Source organism: Perna viridis, chromosome 2 (assembly GCF_037379345.1).
Source record: "Perna viridis isolate PV_CMFRI_1.1 ecotype Kerala chromosome 2, ASM3737934v1, whole genome shotgun sequence".
NCBI lineage: Eukaryota > Metazoa > Mollusca > Bivalvia > Mytilida > Mytilidae > Perna > Perna viridis.
Window position 1 is genome coordinate 21,890,387 of NC_142446.1, and position 22,359 is coordinate 21,912,745.

Consider the following 22,359-nt stretch of genomic DNA (forward strand, 5'->3'; position numbering starts at 1 on the left):
AATATAGTAACAAATAATGGGATATATTTCCCAACTACATGTCGTAATATAAACAATATATGGTATTTAATTCCCTTAGTACTACTACATCAAAATTACTGGTAGAGTATAGAATTGATACAGAATCAATCATTTTATCAAAAACAGTCCATTTACATTGAAGTGAAATACTTGATTTTTAATAGTAAAATAAGTAGTCTAAATTATGTTCTATCGATCAAGCTTAAAAAGCCTAGACGGAAAGCATAAAAAACTTGTATTTTTTAAAACAGGATGCAGGTTTGTTTGTTATCATAAAATCTACTTCAATATCATTGTATTATTAACAGACTAAGTTTCCCTCAACTACAACTTATTCATTGGAAGTTTTAAAAAGATGAAAAGTAACAAAAGTAAATAAATCATTGGCGTAAAAATTGATGGTCCGTGATGAGAGAATTAAAATACTTTTATACAGACCGCCATCTTCCATATAGATTCATTATCATCATAAATTATGTACGATAGCAATATTTAGTGTTTAGGTGAAACGAAAGGTAATCGAAACATGGGAAAAAAGTGTAAATGCTGGATTTGTAATCCTAAAGGTAAGTTAACTTTATAGAAAAGCTAAGGAAATTTATCGTTCAATAATGTATATTTTGATATTTTTGTAGTTCAGGTCTGCAAGTGTCAGTGTGAAAGTATTTTTTTTTATAAAAAATTAAAGGTACTACTTACTCATTGTTTTCTATCAGTGTTCCTACGTTCTTGTTTTTTATGAAGACCATGTGTGGTATATCCTATTTTATGCTATTGTTGTCTGCCGATTGTATAGGTTTTGTCTATATTTGTTTTGCTTATGTAACATTTTCCCTTTTTCAAGGACTACAATAAAATTATCTCTTGCTTCACGTCCAAAGGAAAACACATGATAGCATGTTGTCAAGATCATATCATTTATTTTCTTAAAACATTTAGTGGAATTAACAAAGAATAAAATTAATTCCTTTAGTTGAAGGCGTCTTATGACATTGCACATCAGATAATGATTGTTTAACCTCATTTTAGAAAAGAAACCAGAGAGAAAAGAGAAAAACCTAGTAACACAAAATGATAACAAATGCAGATCATATAATTTTGACGTCCCAAAGAACTTCCCATTAAAAATATCCGTTGAGATGCTTTAATTTACAGTTCACCATATTTAACTTATTTACCCATTCCTTAAAGTCTTCAATTTCTGTAGTTATAAAAATGAAAAAAAAAATGTTTTTTTTTTTTATTTTGTTTGTTGTTATTTCTTTTTTATTTGGTTCATATTGCTTAACGCATATAAATGGGCGAACGCATTAAATGTAATGTCTTTTTTATAAGGCCTACAAAAGTCTCCAGGGATAAAATTGACAGACGAGTCCTTGTAAGAGTTATTTCCCTTGAAAGGTGAAAAATTTTTTTTCATGAAAACTATAATAGATGGAAAGAAACTTTCAATTGAAATGATCCTTATGATAAGTTCTTTCAATGTCTTCTTGAGTCAAAATTGTTGGACATCTTGTTAAATTTATTGTCTTGAAAACAAAATTTAACCAGGTGAGCGATTCAGGCTGGCCTAGGAGCCTCTTGTTTATTCTCCTTTACCTTTTTAGTTCTCCTGGCCGAAGGCCACGTGAGCTTTTGCCAAACTTGGCGTCCGTCATCGTCGTTAACAATTTTCAAAACTCTTCTCCTCTGACACCACTTGACCAGTTGAATCCAAACTTGGTATGAATGTGTCTTGTGGTATCCTGCATAGAACTGTTGTAGGGATTTTTGATCCGTCAAAAATACACGGCTGCCGATACTAAGGAAAGACAGTAGTTTTTTTCGGATAAATCCCCAAAATAGTTGGATTTAGCCAAATTCTGACAGGGTAAAAGTGTTCAGCATGATGAGATCTCCCTGTGCTTAAATTTTCGTTTTAATTTGTTAAACTATTTTAGGGTTATTGCCCTTTTTCGACTTTTTTTTGCTATTTTTAATTTTATTTCTTTCTTGACCAATTGGAACCAAACTTGGTGTGAATATTCCATGGGGTATCCTGCATAGAACTGATGTGGGGATTTTTGATCCGGCACAAAACATGGCTGCCATTACTAAAAATTGAACATAGGGGTAGTTTTTCACATATTATATCTCTAAAACCGTTAGGTTTAGCCAAATTCTTTTAATTGCTGAAATGATTCTTATTATAAGGCGTACAAAAGTCTCCAACGGATCAAAGTTGTCAGACGACTCCTTGTAAGAGTTATTGCCCTTGATAGGTGAAAAAAGACAGTTTTCAGGCAACATTTTGAAAACTACAATAGATGGAAAGAAACATTCAATTGATCAATTGAAATGATCTCTATGAAAAGTCTTCTTGAGTCAAATGTTTGGACAACTCATTTGATATCGACGAGGTAAAAGGGCGGGTTGAGGCGACTTCATACTTTATTCTTTTTCAATTATTATCGTTCTTTTATTTCGTAGTAAAATTGCTTCTGCTGGTAGTACTTTGTATCCTAAAAAAATATTTCAATCCACTTATTGTCAAAGTTACATAACATTGGTTTTACCGAACTGCTAAGGATAAGTTTTTAGGCAGATAACTATGGCTTTTATTCTGACTTTGACTTTTGACTTTTCAAGAATTCGTCATTCGATATGAAGCATTGAATTTGTATTTGTTTATTTTATTTTGTTATGTTTTTGTTATCTGTTTTTTTTTGTTTTGTTTTGTTTATTCTTCCGAAATATTTACTGACTTTGATATGATTCACGATTTATCGATGTGTCATGGCCCACATCTCTGTATTGGCAAGCCCTTGTTAATGAGGAGTAAACTGTACCTTTATAATAAATATATATGTTCTGTTTGAAATCACAAACAAGAATATGTATATGACAGTATTCCTTTGCGTGCCTTTATGTGTATACTATGTTTATTACTTTGAAATATTTCACGCAACTACACCTAATTCATAAATAAATAAATTATGAAGGAAAACAACTTTTTCAGTACATGCTTTGATTAAAAGTATGTGCATCATGTCTCGAAGAAATTGTAGAATGAAAATGAGAGCTTTGAAACATGTTGTATTTATCTGTGGAACAAAGTAATTCATGTCAAACAGTTTCTGGACCGCCCATGCCATTGAATAGAAAGTGCGATAATCATCAACACTGATGAAAACCGATTTTATGATACTGAAAAAAACCTCAATCATACAGCGTCGTTGAATAAAATCCAGCGTGCTCAGATACTTTCGATAAACTGTACCACAGTAAGCTACAGAAGAAAATTATCAAAAAAATCTAGAAAGTAGAGTTTCAACTAAGAAAGAGGATTATACCGGCCTCGTTATCGAGACAAGATGCTTTTCATAAGATACTTAAAGTTTTGATTACCAATTGGATGCTTCTGGTAGATTCCTTAACGGCAAAGGTCATGTTCTGGATGGACTAGGTAACGGTATGCAATTTTATTCATATAGCAATGCTTAAAATATACCGGATTTGTAGTGTGATTTGATGTTTACAGTCATAGAAAAGGCTTTAACATTTAACATTTATTTGCAATTCATGTTATGTTATTGACAACCAAAATATTGGTCAATAGTACCGACAACAGACATAGTCATTTATTAAAGGAGGTTTTCTAATAAGCAACAGGTTGGAATAAGAAGGTTCGAACTATACAATGTTTGGAAGTCTCTTCTATTCCGTCCAAAATTTTGTGAAAACGTAAGAAAACCCGCAAAAAAACTTTGTCATGGCAGGTATCAATAAAAACATTATTCTACGTCAGAAAACCAAAAAGAAACGAACCCTAGCTAACGTTAGACAAGAAATAGCCGATCGTTCCAAGAAACAAAAATATGTCAACTTATTTGGACTTCAAAGAAGATGGCAAGCAGAACGAATCGTTAACCAAGATGGATCATTGATAGAATCTCACAATGAAAGGTCGTGGAAACCTGCAGCTAATAGTAAATCTGAAACAAGAAGCCATCTAGCAAGTCCAGCGACTGCCATGGAATTACAACAGCTGATGAGCCGAAAGCCAAGTCGACCAACCACAAGAAATAAATATTGTATCAAACAATGTGAGGAAATTTTGTTATGTATTTATAACAATGCCTAAGCACATATGTTATTTCAGACTGAATTCGAAACTAAAGAATAAACTTTTTTTTATAGATAGAGAAAGGCTGATATAAATAATCATAAGGAACGTTTTAAAAAAGACATGATTCATCGACAAATCTGTAGATCTGTAGTTTTTTTGCTAAATGTACATTAAAATGATCATAATGCAATTTTTAGATTACCGATTAACAGAAGAGTACTTGCCTTCAATACAAATACATTAATATCATGTCGAGATATTCCACAAGATAACTAAGGGTCTGAAAAATTCTCAACGATGTTAGAACTGTTAAATTTGCGAAGCAAATTTTTGGTCGTTCCCTCCGCGGGACTCGAACTCCTGTACCGCTATGACATATATGGCAACACCGCCTGCACTAAGTCCAACGCCCTAGACCACTCGGCCAGCTAGGCTATATAAAAATATAGCTTTCGCTTACCGGGTCATTCCTCCTCGTAGGATTAAGGAATGAGGAGGAATGACCCGGCCAGCGAAAGCTATATTTTTATATAGCCTAGCTGGCCGAGTGGTCTAGGGCGCTGGACTTAGTGCAGGCGGTGTTGCTATAGATGCCACAGCGGTACGAGTTCAAGTCCCGCGGAGGGAACGACAAAAAAATTGACAGTTCTAACATCGTTGGGAATTTTTCAGACCCTTCTATAAGTTTACGTTATCTTCCCTGCATCAATTTGATCCGATTGAGCAGTGTAGCGAATAGAGTCGTCACATTCTGGGACGTTATATATATATAAAGAGAGAGAGAGTATGGACTGAAAAATTCCTTATAAAAATATAGTTGTTTTTTAATTAATGAATGAATTTATATCACATAAAGCTGAGGCCATAAATAAATCATAGGAAATAGTGGTGTACGGTACATCAAGGGTTATTCACGTCCCAAATTTAGGTAATCCCCATAAAGATATATTCCAATCACCTGTTGTGAAAAATTCCATGCATTGTTTATGAGATTCAATATGTTTTAAAATCCAAATAAAACCAAATTAATCGTTTCATGCTTCAATTAAAATGAAAGAGATGTGCATCATCACTTATATATGAAATAGTAACTCCCTGCACAATATTTACGCGATTCTCAACAATCTGGGAATTCCAATTCTTTTTCAGATACAAAATTCAGAACAAAAATTGCCTTGAATACTTAGCTGCCTCTTTTGATAGCTTGTTCCAGTGACATTAATACATGAACAAATCAAAACAACTATTAGGAAAGGAAATGCTTTTCACTTTTAATACGGATTCTGTGAGTTCAACACATCACAAAGGTAAAATAAATGTTTGTATATTGCAAGAAGTAAATCCAACAATACAAATCCTATTTACTCTATACTTTTTAACTACCTATCATTTCTGATGTATTTTTGTTTTATTTTTATTTTCAGATGGCAATGAATCAGAAGATGAAGCGAAAGAAGATATCGACATAGGACATTACTCCTATATACACGCCTGTGATCAACTCAGAAATCCTCCTATCCGAAAAATATTTGAGCAATTACAGACTAACGAAATCAGACTGCAGTATGTAGGACTGAACACCAACGATGTGATTGCGCTGTCGTACGGATTACTGGTACGTTATAAACTCAATGTAATATTCAGTTAACTCATTACCGAGAAACCTATAAGCAGCAACAAACGGAAAATTAAGCACGACGTTAGTTGGTGAAACTGGTAAAACTTAATGTAAAATATTCGTCTTTTCAAAACTTTGTTTGTTTGTTTGTTTGTTGGGGTTTAACGTCCGAACAGCAATATTTCAGCTATATTCAGACAATGAACATGAAACGGATGGTAAAATGAACATGAAATGAAAAAAAAGGATGGGTCACAAGGATAATAGGGTCGACAAATTTTGATTGCCACTGGAAAAAGGGGGGATGGGTAAGGTCGGGCAATTTAGCCTCCTGTGGCGGAGCGCAAAGGTTCCTACTCCTATCGAATACCACAGCAGGGTTCTTTAACGTGCGAGGAACGTGGCATCTTTCCCAACACGGTGCACCACTATGGTTTGCGGTCAGGTTTTCCGTATTATAGCCTGACAACCCCAGCATGTAACACGCCAGGGGTACCCCATTCCACCACCTGGGGCACACATCCCAGTTGCTCTGTGGGCAGAGCGCCTAGGCCCCCGGCTAGGTTTCTGAGCACTATTTAGTCGCCTTATACGACAAGCTTAGCGCTGCTGCAGGCCTATTCTTTTATCACCCGGACCTGCACGGGGGTTCAAAACTTTGTGTCGTTTATTTATCTAGCACAACAACCGGGTAGAGAGCGTTGACCTTGAAGACAACAGAATGACAGAAGAAGGATTGTTGCATGTTATAGAAATACTTAATTACAACAATACAATTTCCAGTTTAGTAAGTAATTTTGATATGAATGTTAAATTAACAGGAATAGATCTCTCTTCTTGATGAGTTGGAACAATTTGTTAAGTTGATCATTAATATAAGTGGAGTCAATATCATATGAATGTTTTTGTTTTGGTAGGATGTTAACTTTGCAAGGGGTTAGGTTTTACTATTTATATAGTCGGCCATTTTAGATTCAAACTTGGTTCCATTCGCAAAATGTACATATTTCATCTGACTTCAAGGACATTGTTTAAACAGAAGAGACCTCTTCCCCCCCTCTCTCTCTCTCTCTATCTTTTGGCTTAGTTTTTGTTAAGTTGACATAAATATGACTATTCTTATCTTACTTTTAGAGTCTTTCTAACAACAAGATGTCAGTCAACAGTGCTGGGTTGCTGAAAGAAGCTTTAACTTCTAATTCATGGCTTACTCATTTGAACCTTTCAGGTATTGTTAAGATCCTCTCATGTTGATTTAGCTGTTGACACCAATATATATTGATTTTTATCCATATTTCAATTTCTAATATTTTATCAAATTTTAATATCGAATGTAGTTTAACAAATATATATACATATATTTTTGTGGAGGATTTACATTTTTTTCTCAAAATCTTGAAATGATTCTCCTCTCAGACAATACGGCTGTATTTATGACCATTTTACCTTCGCTTCAGATTGATCATTGCGTTTAAATACCTTGAGTTTTGCGTTAATTTTAAGTAATTATTGGCTTTATTTACATTGACTTTTACGTTACTTTTATGTAACTATTACGTATATCTAGAATGACTGTTTTGTTTCTTATGCAAATTATTGCATTTAATTGAAAAAAAAAATTGTAATTATTCGCATTTTTTTATGTTTAGATGCAATAAAAATATTTGTTCTCACTAAAGACAGAAAGAGTAATCAAGGGAACCAAGGTTCCAGCGGAAATCAAAAGAAAGCAATCCAGGGCAAAGACCAAACATGGAAAACAGACTTACACAACAAAGAACATTAAGTAACTAAAATAATACATACAAAATAACAAAAGCAAATGAGCAACTCGGACTCCACTAAAAACTGGGAGCATGGACAAGGTGCGCCAGTGGGGAAATGTCCTCTGCATTTCTAGAAACACCCGTCGAGTTGCTCATAAAAAGTCAAGTCTGGGATAGACGAAAGAGGAAAGGAAAACTATGACACGATGAACAAATCAGTATTCATGGTGTAAATGGATACATCGTAACGATCCATGAATTTGATAACGACCATAAAACTTCTGTAGTGATGACTTCAATCTTGTAGCAGCATAGCCCTGTTCCAGAAGCCTAATTGTAAGAAGTCTAGCGCGATACAAAAAAGTGTGCATAGTTACGGAAAGCTCTGGCATAACGTATGAGTTGTAATATGAAAACTCCATACGCAGGTGCTGAAGGGATTTTGCCACAGATGAAAGGAAAGTTGACAATTCTGAACGAAAAATCATCACGTTTGTCGTAAAGTTTGGTCAATAGTTTTTTCTAAAATATCTTGTTTTTGGCTATGTGAGATAAAATACGCGACATTTGTGACGTCACAATAAAACGTTTTATGACGTTTTGTAAATTCAAAGAAATTTCGGCAAGCAAGGCGTTCTTAAGTGGCATACTCATAACAAAGGCAATTTTAAAAGTGAGAAAAATAATCAAACATCGCCAGAAAATGCAAGGACTATAAAATCTCAGACACCCTCAGGTAAGATTTCGATGTTCGCTAATCCGGCAGAACCTCGTTAGAGAACGCAAAATCTTACATTTAGATGTCTGAGATTTCTGTGTCTCAGCAGTGTTAGATCGTGAATGTCTCAACCAGTGGTCCAGGACAAATGTAAATCAAATGATGAGAACAACTGACAAAAAGGGGTCCAAGTTAAATAAATCTCTTCCATTATGAAAACATTGGACAAATAGTAAAAAATGGCCTTAATATTGATAGTAGCCCGATATGTAATTTATTTTTATTTTTAGTATCCTTCACTTTTTTTGCTTCTAAGAATGCACGTTTTGTGACTTAAAATACTATTGAACGCATCAGAAACCACATCAAAACAGTAAAAGACACTGTCATTCATAAATAAAGTAAAAGAAACGGTAAAAATCTAACTGGACCTTAAATTACCGTTGTCGAGGTCAATATAATCAGAACAGGTCCATATATCACGTATTGACTTTGTTAAAAGTCCATACTTGATAAATATTGCAGAATCTTGACTCATATAACCAGATATATTGCAGGACCTTGAATATAACCAGATGTAATACAGGACTTTGACTATAACTGATATATTGCAGGTCCTTGACTATAACCTGATATATTGAAAGACCTTGACTCATGTTTATCAATCATGGACTTTTAACGAAGTCAATTCGTTCTGAACGACGACGAAGTCCGTGGTTAATATAATCTAACAGGTCCATATATAACGTATTGACAGAGTAAGAGTCCTAAATTTATATATAACATATGTAGATAATGTATTTTGGATATGGACTTGAAGGTTCTGCTTTGACTGCGGCGCCTCCGCCATGTTTGGCTGAGAGTAATTACGGAACGGAACGGTTTATATCCGGATCTATATACATATAAATAGAAATATAGCGACAATATATTTAAAAATAGAAACAAGGCTTCGTTTACAATATCGTTTGGCTAGATCCTTTAATCTCAGTTTCCGCTATATAGATGACGTATTATCTTTAAACAATCCTAATTTCGAGGATTTGATACATCGCATCTACCCAAAAGAACTTGAGATAAAGGATACTACAGACACAGTGAAGTCAGCCTCATATCTTGACCTACACTTAGAAATCGATGGTAAAGGAAAACTATTGACCAAACTTTACGACAAACGTGATGACTTTTCATTCAGAATTGTCAACTTTCCTTTCATCTGTGGCAACAACCCTTCGGCTCCTGCGTATGGAGTGTTCATATCACAACTCATACGTTATGCCAGAGCTTGCCGAAACTACGCAGACTTTTTGTATCGCGCTAGAACTCTAACAAATAGGCTTCTGGAACAGGGTTATTTTGCTACAAGATTGAAGTCATCACTACAGAAGTTTTATGGTCGTCATCATGAACTCGTGGATCGTTATGGTGTATCCATCAGCACCATGAAAACTGATTTATTCAACGGGTCATAGTTTTCCTTTCTTCGTTTGTCTACCCCGGACTTGACGTTTTATGAGCAACTCGACGGGTGTCTAGAAAAGCAGAGGACGCTTACCCTACCGGTGCACCTGGTCCATGCTCCCAGTTTTAGTGGAGTCCGAGTTGCTCATTTACTTTTGTTACTTTGTATGTATGATTTTAGTTACTTTATGTTCTTTGTTGTGTATGTCTGTTTTCCATGTCTGGTCTTTGTCCCTGGAATACATTCTATTGATTACCGCTATAACCTTGGTTCCCTTGATTACTCCTTCGTGCACGTGGAATATCCTTTGCATCACGTGATCATAATAACCAATGAACAAAGAAGACTGTTACATAATATGTATCATAACGAGATATATTATAGGGCCTTGAATCATATAACCCAGGGCCTTGACTCATATAATCAAATACATTGCAGGACCTTGACTCATATAACCAGGTATACTACAGGACCTTGACTCATATAATCAAATACATTGCAGGACCTTGACTCATATAACCAGGTATACTACAGGACCTTAACTCATATAAACAGATCTTTTGTAGGACCTTGTCTCATATAATCAGATATCATGCAGGACTAATATGGAAATTTATATATATTACATATGGTGTAGCAGTCTTCTTTATTCATTGGTTATTATGATCACGTGATGCAAACAATATTCCTAGTACATGAAGCCTTGTTTCTATTTTTAAATAAATTACGCTATATTTCTGTTTATATGTATATTGACGCTATACTTCTAAATTTAGATCCGGATATAAACCGTTCCGTTCTGTGATTACTCTCAGCCATTCATAACGAAAATTATAACACTAAAGTCCATGTCCAAAATACATTATCTATATATGAAATATAGATTAAGGACTTAAACGACGTCAATACATTATATATGGATCAGTTAGATTATATAGATCTCGGACTTCGTCCTCGCTTCATATAATCTGAACAGGTCCGTGTATAACGTATTGACGCCGTTAAAAGTCCATTATTGGTAAGTACTTAAAGCTTAGTCATCATATCGTCAAAATGTCAAAAAGTCGTTTTATCAGTACCGTGTATTTTTTAAAGTACGACTCTTAATTTTTAGGTACTAAATTTGGGGACGACGGAGCCAAACATCTTAGTTTAGCCTTGCGGGTAAATAATGTTTTAAGTACTATTTTCAACAACGATTAATAGAAAAAGTTAAGTTGAAAAAAATGACCTTGTTATGAACTTGTGGAATATTTTAGGTTTGTTGAAACGTGCACGTCAGGTATTTTTTTCCAACACAGCAAGAAGTAAATGATCTGATATTAGATATTCGCTTATAGTAAACAAATCTTTAAAATGATTTAGCTTCAACATAGTAATTTTCTTTGTGCAGTCATAAGATATATAATAGAACAAACTATTACCATCCATATATTTATAGAATACGCAAAATAATCTTTTATTGTGTCAAAAGGTGTTTCGAAGAAGGTTCAGTAAACTTTATCATAAGCTTTTAATTTTGTATTTTCAGTCGAATATTTCTATAAAATGGATGAATCTAAGTAACAATGATATTGGTGTTATAGGTGCTCAACATATCGGGAAAGCATTATGTAAGTCTTTTATTGCTATCATTATATAAAAGCATCATTTATTCTAGAGTCTTGCACATATCATTGATATAGTTCGGTGACCATCTTTCCTGAACCAAAACAGAAGTCAGTACCAAAGAGAAACCCTCCTGACTAAACTATTGACTTTATGAAAAGTAATACCAGTCTCAATTTATTTGTGAAACAGTTCATAGAATTTTCATGTAATATTTCATAAGCGATTTGATTTTTTTGTTCGTGTAAAACGGAAAAGCTTTGAGTGTAGGATTGTATAACATGTAGATGGAAGATTTTGCTAAAAAAAGTTCTACGGCCACTACCTTGTCTACCTATATAGCAAGCCTTTTCCCTTTGTGAACAAATTGTTCAATTTTGTGTACTTCTTTCGCATAAAGAACAAGACATAAGCAACTGGGCAGAGGGTACTTTATATCACCGGTGATGACTGTTTTTTTTTTCAATATGGTGAAGATCAGAGTAATATTTTGCTCACAGCTTTTGCCTGCACTTAATTTTGCCAATTTTTTTCTTTTTTGAGATAAAATACATCCAGGAGAGGCATAAATGATGCCCTAAAACGCTATCTCCGCGGAGCTTCGCCCCTCTTTACCCAGACCCCCTGCCGTAATTTTGCCTACACTTCAATTTGGCCTCAGCTACGCGCCTGGTTCACTTATTTACTTCGAGTTTTCCGTGTGTTTCGGTTTCTGTATTTGATTTTAGGCTTTGCTTAAAAGAAATAAAGCTATTTTTTCAAATACACCGATGAAATTTACGCTAGGGAATTGAGTTTAAATAGAGCTGACAAGGACAGTTTTCTTTTTTCTTTTGTGAATTTGGATGTTTCCATTACATAAGGCAAACTCAAAACTAAAATTTATGACAAAAGGGACAATTTTCGTCTCTAATTGTTAATTTTCCCTTCTGGACGGTGAAGTTCATTCGGCTCCTTCATACGATGTATAAATTTCTCTACTAGTTCGATATGCCCGTGTTTGTAGCGATGTTTTAGATTGTTGTGAACGAAATCTATGTTATATCGGTAAATTGTTCAGTCCAAGTTTTCGTTACTATAAATCAGTTAAAATTTTTAATAAATTGTTCCAGAAATATAAAGATTTGATGCTGAAGTTTGGTTGTACTTACAGTCGTAACTTAATAAAAAACGGGATTTCACATCCTGCTTTTTATGGTAATGTAATAGTTTAAACAGAGTCCTTGTAGACTTTGACAAACTTATCCGTAAGGGTTATCTTCGCCTTATCATTGTTTAATGTTTGAATTTTGTTTTATTGGTTCTAACATTGAATCTCTTGTGAATAAATTAAATATTAATTAACTCTATTACATTTTGTCCTACTTCATGCCATCACTTTTTAGACCTTGTTTTACTTATTTTATGATACGTTTTCAATAAATCTTGTTCCTTAACATACAGACTCTATTCCATGTTTCTAGTATGCCAAATGGTGTTTTTAGTTCTTACACAAAGATCAAGATTAACGAATCCCACGTAACATTATAATAGGAATGTCATTGCTTGTATTATGGAATTTGCACTAAGATCTTGTTTTACTTTGACATTTTATGATATATTTTTACTCAATTCTGTTGGACGTGTTTTTATTGATACTTTTGTTTTAGTAAACAATGTGTGATTATCAGTTGCTTTTTTGAACTTTGAACTAGCTGACAGAAACAGTGAGTAGTTACAGCTTGTTGTCTGTTCTATTTATTAATGTGTTTGTATTCTATATCGATCTCAAAAGTTAAATCCGAAGTCAACAGATATTAAAAGTTCGTTTTATTATTGTGTTTTCCCGCCACTGTTCCAGGTTAGGGGAGGGTTGAGCGCTCACAAACATTTTAACCCCACCACATACTTCATGTGACTGTCCCAAGCCAGGAACCTGTAGTCCACTTGTTGTGGGCCTTTTACAGCTTGCTTTATGGTATGGGTTTTGTCCATCATCGAAGACCGTTTGGTGACCAGTAGAATTGTTTGTTGCTTGGCTTTTGGTAGATGGCTGTCTCATTTATAATTATACCACATCTCATATTTTTATATTTGTTGATGATGTACAACCATGTTATTATGAGTGATATCTCGACCAATGGAAATATGCAAGACTTCATACATTTTTTACTACCCATTTTTTAGCCATTCATAATATAGCAGTCAAATTGACGCTCTGTCCCCATTATTGTTCTGTTTTTATTGCACTTTTGCCTTGCGCTTGATCGTTTGACTTGAACCATTGTTACCCTTGACTTCTCATTTGTTCTTTTACTATTAAACATGTTCATACTCTTTATACAAAACATCTAAAGTTAGAGCTTTAATTCACATTACAGCAATAAACGACACAATAGAAGTACTAGACTTAAGCTGGAACCACATAAGGAGAATGGGAGCTTTAGCTATATGTAAAGGTCTACAGGTAATTTCATTTCAGTTTGTTTGTTTGTTTGTTGGGGTTTAACGTCCGAGCAGCAATATTTCAGCTATATTCAGACAATGAACATGAAATGGATGGTAAAATGAACATGAAATGGATGGTAAAATGAACATGAAATGAAAAAAAGGATGGGTCACAAGGATAATAGGGTCGGCAAATTTTGATTGCCACTGGAAAAGGGGGGATGGGTAAGGTCTGGCAATTTAGCCTCCTGTGGCGGAGCGCAAAGGTTCCTACTCCTATCGAATACCACAGCAGGATTCTTTAACGTGCGGGGAACGTGGCATCTTTCCCAACACGGTGCACCACTATGGTTTGCGGTCAGGTTTTCCGTATTATAGCCTGACAACCCCAGCATGCAACACGCCAGGGGTACCCCATTCCACCACCTGGGGCAGAGCGCCTAGCCCCTGGCTAGGTTTCTGAGCACTATTTAGTCGCCTTTTACGACAAGCTTAGCGCTGCTGCAGGCCTATTCTTTTAACACCCGGACCTGCACGGGGCATTTCATTTCAGAAAAACGCAAATGCAATCGGTAGGGTTGACTTAAATACTGCATTATAAAAAAGATCATTGATTCACTACTGCTTTTTGTTTTTTAGTACATCGAACTTGATCGGTGTTTTTGGAAAACGCATGTTGAGCTTTTCTCTTTCCGAGTTGTTCCTATTAAGGGTATAGTGAATACATGTAATCCTTATAGGATTGTGAAAAACATTGTAAACAATGTTAATAAACACAAAACTTGACTTTCGCTGAAAACCCAAAATTAAGCACAATCAATTCGAATAAACGCAATGTTCACATGGTCGCACACCGAAATGAATCATGTCAGAAATTCAACTTTCGCAGCGTACTCGTAAAATACGATCAATCATGGACAATAGTCATCCCGAATACAATACAGGGTCTGAATCTTTCCAATGACTCAAAACTAACGCATAACTTATTGTGACTTTTGCATTATGTTTGCCATTATACGCTAAAGTTTGCATTTATTCAAGAATACTGGGTTTATTTGCAATGATTTCTGTGGTTATTCGCTAGGGTTTTGCCTTTATCAATAACTTTTGCGTTATTTGCCATGTTTCGCTTTGAAATACATTAATATTTTTAAATATGTGCCCCCCAATAAAAATAAAATTTCGTTTCCTTTGCTTTATTAATAGAAAACAAAACTTTACCTGTCTGCTTCGGTATTTTTTTTAGGAAAACTCTTCTCTGGTAAACTTTAACTTATCTTGGAATGGATTTGGATTGGAAGGAAGCTTGGCTCTAGAAAATGTATTTAAAGAAAACATGTCTTTAAAATGTGTAGATTTGTCTAGTAACCGGATAAACTGGGACGGGATGGTGTACTTGGCTCGAGGTCTCAAGAAAAACAACGTGTTACGTATACTAAAAGTAAGTGCAGGTGTTACTGGAAGTAACTTGCTCATAAAATAAAAAGTCACAAAATATTGCTTTTATTAACATCATTCAGATTGATTTAAACACCAATATCTATGATCGAATATACTGTTTGTTCGTAACTTTGTTAAGAGTTTAGTGTGAAAACGAAAAGTTTTTTTGGCAAAATGTTGTGTTTATTTTTTTTAATTTTAGGTTTCGATCTTTTGTTTTGTCATTATTCTTACATCTCTGAGGAAAAAAATTACTTTCAATTTTCAGCTTGGAGATAATCCGCTGCCAGTTGATGGGATAATGAAATTGTTAAACGCTGTTGCCAATCGGAATAGCAATTTAACTCATTTGAGTTTGGAGGTAGTGTTATAATACGCTGGTCTACATTAAAAAAATAACTCAAAATTCAAATTGATCTAACACAATAAAAGTAAACAGAACAAGACGTGAATCATGCACATTGGCAAATGACAACGAGTTAAGTCTGCGTGTTTTTTCTGGAATACGAAACTGAGGGAAATTCGACTACCTAAGAAATAACAAAAACAGCCCATACCTTTCCAAACCCTGGAATCAGAATTGTTTTGAAACATATAATTTGAACTGAATTTACCGCCAAATGCAATGGAAGATTGCATGTGTTGTCAATAAGAAATTAACGTAATTAAAAAAAAACCCAAAAAAACGTCTTTTTAAAGTAAAGTTTTGTGGTCAGTATTTGAAGGAAAAGGGTAAGAGATGAGCCGGGCTATTGACAACCAATAATATACATACATGTACTAAGAGACCATAGTTTAGATTTGAACGCCATATTAAGCGTTTTCTGAACAAAATCTCTTGTGAAAATCAGAAAATGCTCGGATGGTAATTATAATATTTAAAAATATTATAGGTATACAGAAATCATAAAGTTCTATTGGATAAGCATCATGTGTTGTTTTGGTCTATTCCTTTTTAGCTGCATCCCCTAAAATTGATTGGTGGATACGATATGTATCCCCCACGATTATGTCACCCCGATATATCACCCTCGTCACGATAAATCTCCCTATTGACTGGAAATGCCTTTCCTTACCCGCTTGCGCTTCGTTTTCAATTTCATTTACGATGACTTTAATTAGAAAAATGAATAAGGATATTCAGTATAATATGAATAACGCACTCAGAAAACATGTCACCCTCGACTACGTCTCGGGTAACTTATCTACCTCGTGTGTTACTTCGGCGTATCAGCCTCTACTGCAAGCAATATGTGCATAACGTATCCGTGTCTTAACAGAATGTTCCGGTTAATGTGAAAATAATGGAGCAAGTAAATGCTATAGCTTCTAGGCGGCTATTTACTGTGACTCATGGTGGTGTTCTGGACTCTACTGATATGTTTGGCATTAAACGAGGTAGAGGTTAGTACTCTTGTGATACTATCAATACTATTAAGATACAGGGACTTTCTGCACAATGCTTTTATTGTTGTGAAAAGCAGGTCCAAATTATATTGATTTTATATCTAAAGGAAGTAACGTGGATAGTTTTCGTCCTGACTGCCGGGAACAACATCGACTGAATGCATGTAGTAGGTTATGTATTACTTATTACTTTCAATTACGTCCAGCAAACAGTATTTTTCTTATGTAAGTTTAAATTTTAAGTATGGAACGATAAATGAATAATTTTATTTTCTAATACAACACACTTTGAGTATAATTGACATGCTTTAACTTTGTATAGAGTCTGCATTTCCATCTAGTTTTGATTAAAACCGTCGTTGCATTAAAAACATCAAACTATATATATAATGTAATTGGTTACTTTCAGACCGACCATCAATTATAAACACAATCAATGTGGTTATCAGAAGTAAGCTTTCCTCTGCATGTCTTGTTGTAGTGATTCTCATTGCACTCTAATGAATTTGAAAAAAGACAGGATTTTTTTAAATGAACGTTTTATTTACAGTGAAAACTGTCTCGAACACACCACTTTTAGACTTAAAATTGGTTTGGTTTCGGCAGATTTTCGCGTTACCAAGGTTCAAAGTACATATAAATTGATAAAATGAAAATCCATAACGTGTTTGGTTTGGTTTCCGGATAATGCAGGGTTCCGACAATGTTTCATTGTATATTGTTTTATTATATCATCGGAATAGTCTTGTGAATAATTGAGTGATAAAGTAGTTTGACAAAAAAGTGGTAAAAATAAACAGTAATGAAGTTAGATCTTCATTTGTTGTCTTATGTGTTTTGTTTTCTTATTTCAATGTAACAATACCAAATATAAGCATTTAGAAATTTAAATATTTAAAGCACTTAACATGTTTGATGGAATTATCTTGTAACAGGTAAGGAACATCAATTCTGTTGTTTGTGTTTAAATCTGAGTTACGTGTTCACGCTTCCCTCTATTATGTGTTGGTGTAGTGAGTAAAGGGTACAGTGGCCACCGGGTGAAAACGCAGTTTAGCCTAGAGTAAATTTAAACATTTTGAGTAGCCATTGAATATTTATTTCAACGTTTCAGGAAAAAGTTTTTAAATGTCAAAGTTTAACCAAACTAGTGCCTGAATGAAGTATTCAAATTATATTAAATTTGATATTTTCGTATTTCCCTCTTGACGAACAAATACATCATAGAAAAAGGTTAGAATATTCCAAATGGCTGAAATTTTTGTGCTTGTTACTGCCCTTTCTACTATTTCCCATGTAACGTAAATTCATATAATATATGTATATATTCATGCCCCTTTTTGATTATAATAACACCTGGGACACAATTTTACTTGTTTAATTTTTAGTTGAATATAATCATAATATTCAATTTCACATAGAATTTTGACACACGAATACAATTCAGCAAATTATGAAATAAAGATCATCATTGATCCAAGTAAAGAATAATTTTGTTAATGTTCTTAAATTGTGTAATATATTGTTCTTTTTTGTGTAACTCAATTGAAAAGACATTAATTATCATAAATTGTGGAGTTGATACGATAGTATTTTGTCTTTAAGGTCTCATAAATAAAGTGTATGGTTTTGCTTTAAGATTAATTAAATGTTTTCTTTTAGAAAAACGAGAGGATCCTTTCACGTTACTGATTAGATTTATAGGAATGATGGGAATTCGGGTGCTTGACCTGTTTCGTATTTTCGAAAGTGGAGCACATTCAGTTGTTACCAAGGAGAATTTTATTCGAGGCGTTAAGGTAATATCATAATATGCTTTGGTAATCAGTCAATTTCATGGCGGGAAAAAATTACTTAAACCACAATACCCTCGACCAGAGCATAAAAAGAAAGTAACCAACAATCCCCTTGTATGAATTTTATCGTCGCATTTTATCCTAATATAGCAAACGGTTAATACCGGAACTCTCCTATTGTTACTGCAAATCATCAATCTTAACCATCTTCACCTTGTGGACACTTTCAATTTCAATGGTATTTGTGAAGTAACAATTGATCTTTGTATCTATAGAAATGTATTTAATTGAAGAGTTTAATTTCTTTTAATTGAAATCAAAAGGTTATTGTCATTTATCCCATTATCAGATATTCGAGTTAGTGTTTATAAACGTTGTGATGTCATTCATCATTTATATTCAAAGTTCTGGTTTAATGGAATACATTGGAAGATCTAAATCCTAAAGTAATTGTTCACAAGGAGTACTCATATTGATAATGGGTATTGGAGATTCATTTTTTAGACAATAATTTTATAATTATTATGATTTATTATTACATTTTGTATTTTAGAAAGTTGGTGCACCTCTTAATGATCGAGAAATAGAGCTTGTCGCGAGGCGCCTTGAGCGCAAAGGCGCTATAAGCTACAGGTTTGTTAAACAAATATAGTACATTTTTTTTCATAATTAATTTAACTGTTGGAAAGATGCACACAATCTTATTTACATCATGGAAGAAAATCTTTTTTTATACAAACTCAAATCAACTTTTGATTTGTTAGTTTAACCATCTGTCCAGTTTTGTAGGATCTTCTAGACGAATTGTATTGTATGACTTAAGCATCAAAATGCATCAATAATTTCACATTTAAAAGTTATTATGTATAGTAATGAGGAAACAGGTCATTAATGAACATATATCCAAATTTTCTACATATTGTTTATGATTATTTTTACATGACCACAGTATCTTGGCAAACGGGGTGCGTAATCACGTTCGGGAGGAAAAACGAGAAGATAAACGTCAGGAAAGCATCGAAGTAAAGAAACAAGAACACCGGAAGAACTTTCTTAGGTCCGATTTAGGTGATGTAAAACCACCGGAAGTTAAATCTCTAGCAATATTTAAAACAGCAGCTGGGAAAAACTTTGCTCGAATTATGAGTTCTTCATATTTAATATCAAGTAAAAAAGGATCCCCTTCACCCGAGGACAGCCGTGTATCATTTCTACCTAGACTTATTGATAAAAACAGTTCCTCGTGTACAATAAGTGAGAAGTCTATCAAATCACAGGAAGCCTATCGCTTAGAGTCGGCAAGGCGGAGACGGAAGCAAAGGTTGTTCAGTATTGTGTAATATTACTTGTCATGGATTAAAATGCAAGCGATAAGCGCATTGCATGTCAAATTATATCAATGAACTAATATTGTCACAAAGAAAAAAAGCAACAGCTTTTAGGTGAAATTTTATCACTTCATAAACATAATGTTTAGAAATGAGGAGAAAGACTCCCGATATGAACATCTAGTGTAACACGTATACAAATTGGTGCCACTCGGGATTACAATAAAGTAGAACTATAACGAACATTAATACCATGCTTATATATTGGTACATTTTTACTTACAAAGATGAACCCATACTTTAAAGTTTTTTAAAGAAATTCTGACCAGATTAAATCTTCAAATTTAGTTACATATATTTCAACAGACGTACGAAACAAAAAACTACATAAACAATCATTTTTCAAAGACAGTATAAAATTTGATTTTAATTTAAATCACCGCTTGCTAGCAAATGTGGATTGCTCAAAAAGAAAGAAAAAACATTTTGTCATTGGAATTTAAAGCATCAAATTGTGTGTCAATGAAGATTTTCAAGATATCCATTATTGACATGTTTCATCCAAAAATTGAAAAAAAGGAAGTCTTAAGTCAACATTTGATGCAACATGTTATCTCTTGCCACGAAACGAAAAAAGATCTTTTTAAAGCAGTTTGGGAATTTTCATAACCACTCATTTAGATTCAAGTGACTAGATTTAAACTTGATATTGACGTCTTTGTGTAAAATCCCCTTTAATTCCATGACAGAAGAGCAAATTCCTTCAATATCTGCGTGTTACTTTCAAGCAGATGGCTATTATTTTTTAGCATGTCAATTCATTTCGCTAAATATTTGAAAGGATTGAAATAGTACAATTGAAATGAAGTGATGCGTTTCCTCAATTGCTTAGTATTCACAAAAGTTGAATTCCGTTCGAACTGCTTTCGGCTTTGCTCGATAGAGAAGATGACCGCAGGATGCTACAACAAAAAAAAAAAAAAAAAATAAAAAAAGAATCACAATGCAAGAATTGTAATCACATTTTAGAAAGAGATCCATTCAATAATAATTAAAAAAAAAACAACAGATAATGGGTAAAGAACTTTAGAGGTCAACCTTTTGCATTTTTAATGAATGGTTTGTTAATAACACCAACTTCTACAAATGATCCCTTTTGGTGCTGCTCAGGTGGCTTTTTGGGGCGGTTATGGGTCTATCTACATCGTAAAAAAAATTCTTTGATTATCGAACATTAAAACATATGTGCCCTAATCGTAACTCTAACCCATAAAACTCTCTAACTTATATGAAACCACAGGCGAACCTATGGAGAGCCCCATCTGGTTCCGACTCCCGTCGCTTGAAATGTGTAGTTGATTGTTTAGGAAATACTGGAGCAGGTTCCTCCTTGGGCCACTCAGTGCCCCAAATGGTTTCCAATTTTCTGGGTATTCCTCTATTGAACATGCAAATTGATTTTGTTTTTGTAACAGGCAAATCTACCGTTCTGCTTTATTTACTGTATAATTAGCTTGCCCGTACTAATTAGTTTTATGCCGCTTAGCATGACAAACATTCATTTTTAATTTATCATGTATGTAGCTGAAACGTAAATGTCTGATTTCTGTGGATTATTTTTATAGATTTGGTACGTTTAAGCATGAATATATTAGTGATAGACATTTTTACAAACCCGTGATGTGTGACTGATAAAATCAGGAATTTTGACGGGTCGAATGCTTGTATATAATTATTTATTATTTAAGATTAAATCAGATGGAGTAAAAAAGAAAAGATAATTGTTTATCAAGAAGCAAGTCACATGCTACTCCTACAACGTAAGAGGTAGGAATTGCGTTCCTACATACCCCAACCTCTTACTTCCGAGCGCCAAATTGCATATCACTTGTTCCGACGTTCTTTGAAATCGGCAGAATTATAGTAAAATATTTACTACAGTTTCTTTACCATAACACGGAAGAAGGTGAATAAACTGAAGAAAAACAAATGACCTACCTGATTAGAAAATCCAGCAATCCGGGAAATCCTTTGTAAAAACAGTTTAAATGAACTTCACATTTGGTCTTTAGCTTTTTGAATATGTAATTCCGTTTTATAAAATTACGGATTTTAAAATTTGCGAAACGAACATATTAAATTAACCAACGAATTGCCTTTACCAACTTTAAGTTCGTTTTGTCAAAAATATATTGTATTTCGCGTAATATTAGTGACCTAATTCAAAATGGCTGGTCACTTTGATAGATGCCTTCATTACAAATGTTTTCTAGGTGTTTAACAAAAGATTAGGATTTTTATCGCTTTTTTTCCGGTAGGTTAAACTTCTTTCTTGTAAATGAAGACTTAAAATATTTTAAAACACGTGTTAAGCTAATTTACATTCGCGGTGGCTTGCAACATGTCAGATGCTAGAAGTTGGGACGGCAGCAAGTCAGAAAATAGCTTGCCAGACAACCTCTAGCACTGCTGGAGAAGTCACATGCAGATAATGACAAACTTGAATGTATAGGTGAAGGTGTTAAAGCTAAGAAAAATTTTAAAGCATGAACAATATGCGAGACAATAGAAATAACAACATGTACTTAGATTTTACTAGTTTGATTACCATGATTATACAACTTATAAAATCAATACTTTTGTTTAATTTCGGAATGAAA

General features: G+C 33.8%; 1 protein-coding gene across 2 annotated transcripts; it reads left to right on the forward strand.

Moving 5' to 3' along the window:
• The first annotated feature begins 329 nt into the window (after positions 1–329).
• On the forward strand, positions 330–20,566 carry LOC148624058 (uncharacterized). Of its 2 annotated transcripts, none has more exons than XM_088566517.1 (13): positions 330–587; positions 5,554–5,744; positions 6,427–6,534; positions 6,882–6,975; positions 10,808–10,857; positions 11,225–11,306; positions 13,662–13,747; positions 14,975–15,169; positions 15,437–15,529; positions 16,449–16,572; positions 18,238–18,374; positions 18,925–19,004; positions 19,321–20,566. In XM_088566517.1, the coding sequence occupies exons 1-13, from the start codon at positions 548–550 to the stop codon at positions 19,709–19,711; spliced, it is 1,671 nt and encodes a 556-aa protein (XP_088422643.1). In that variant the 5' UTR covers positions 330–547; the 3' UTR covers positions 19,712–20,566. The 2 variants fall into 2 exon arrangements, with proteins under 2 accessions (XP_088422643.1, XP_088422642.1); XM_088566516.1 differs by lacking the exon at positions 330–587 and adding an exon at positions 5,306–5,436.
• Positions 20,567–22,359: the final 1,793 nt, after the last annotated feature.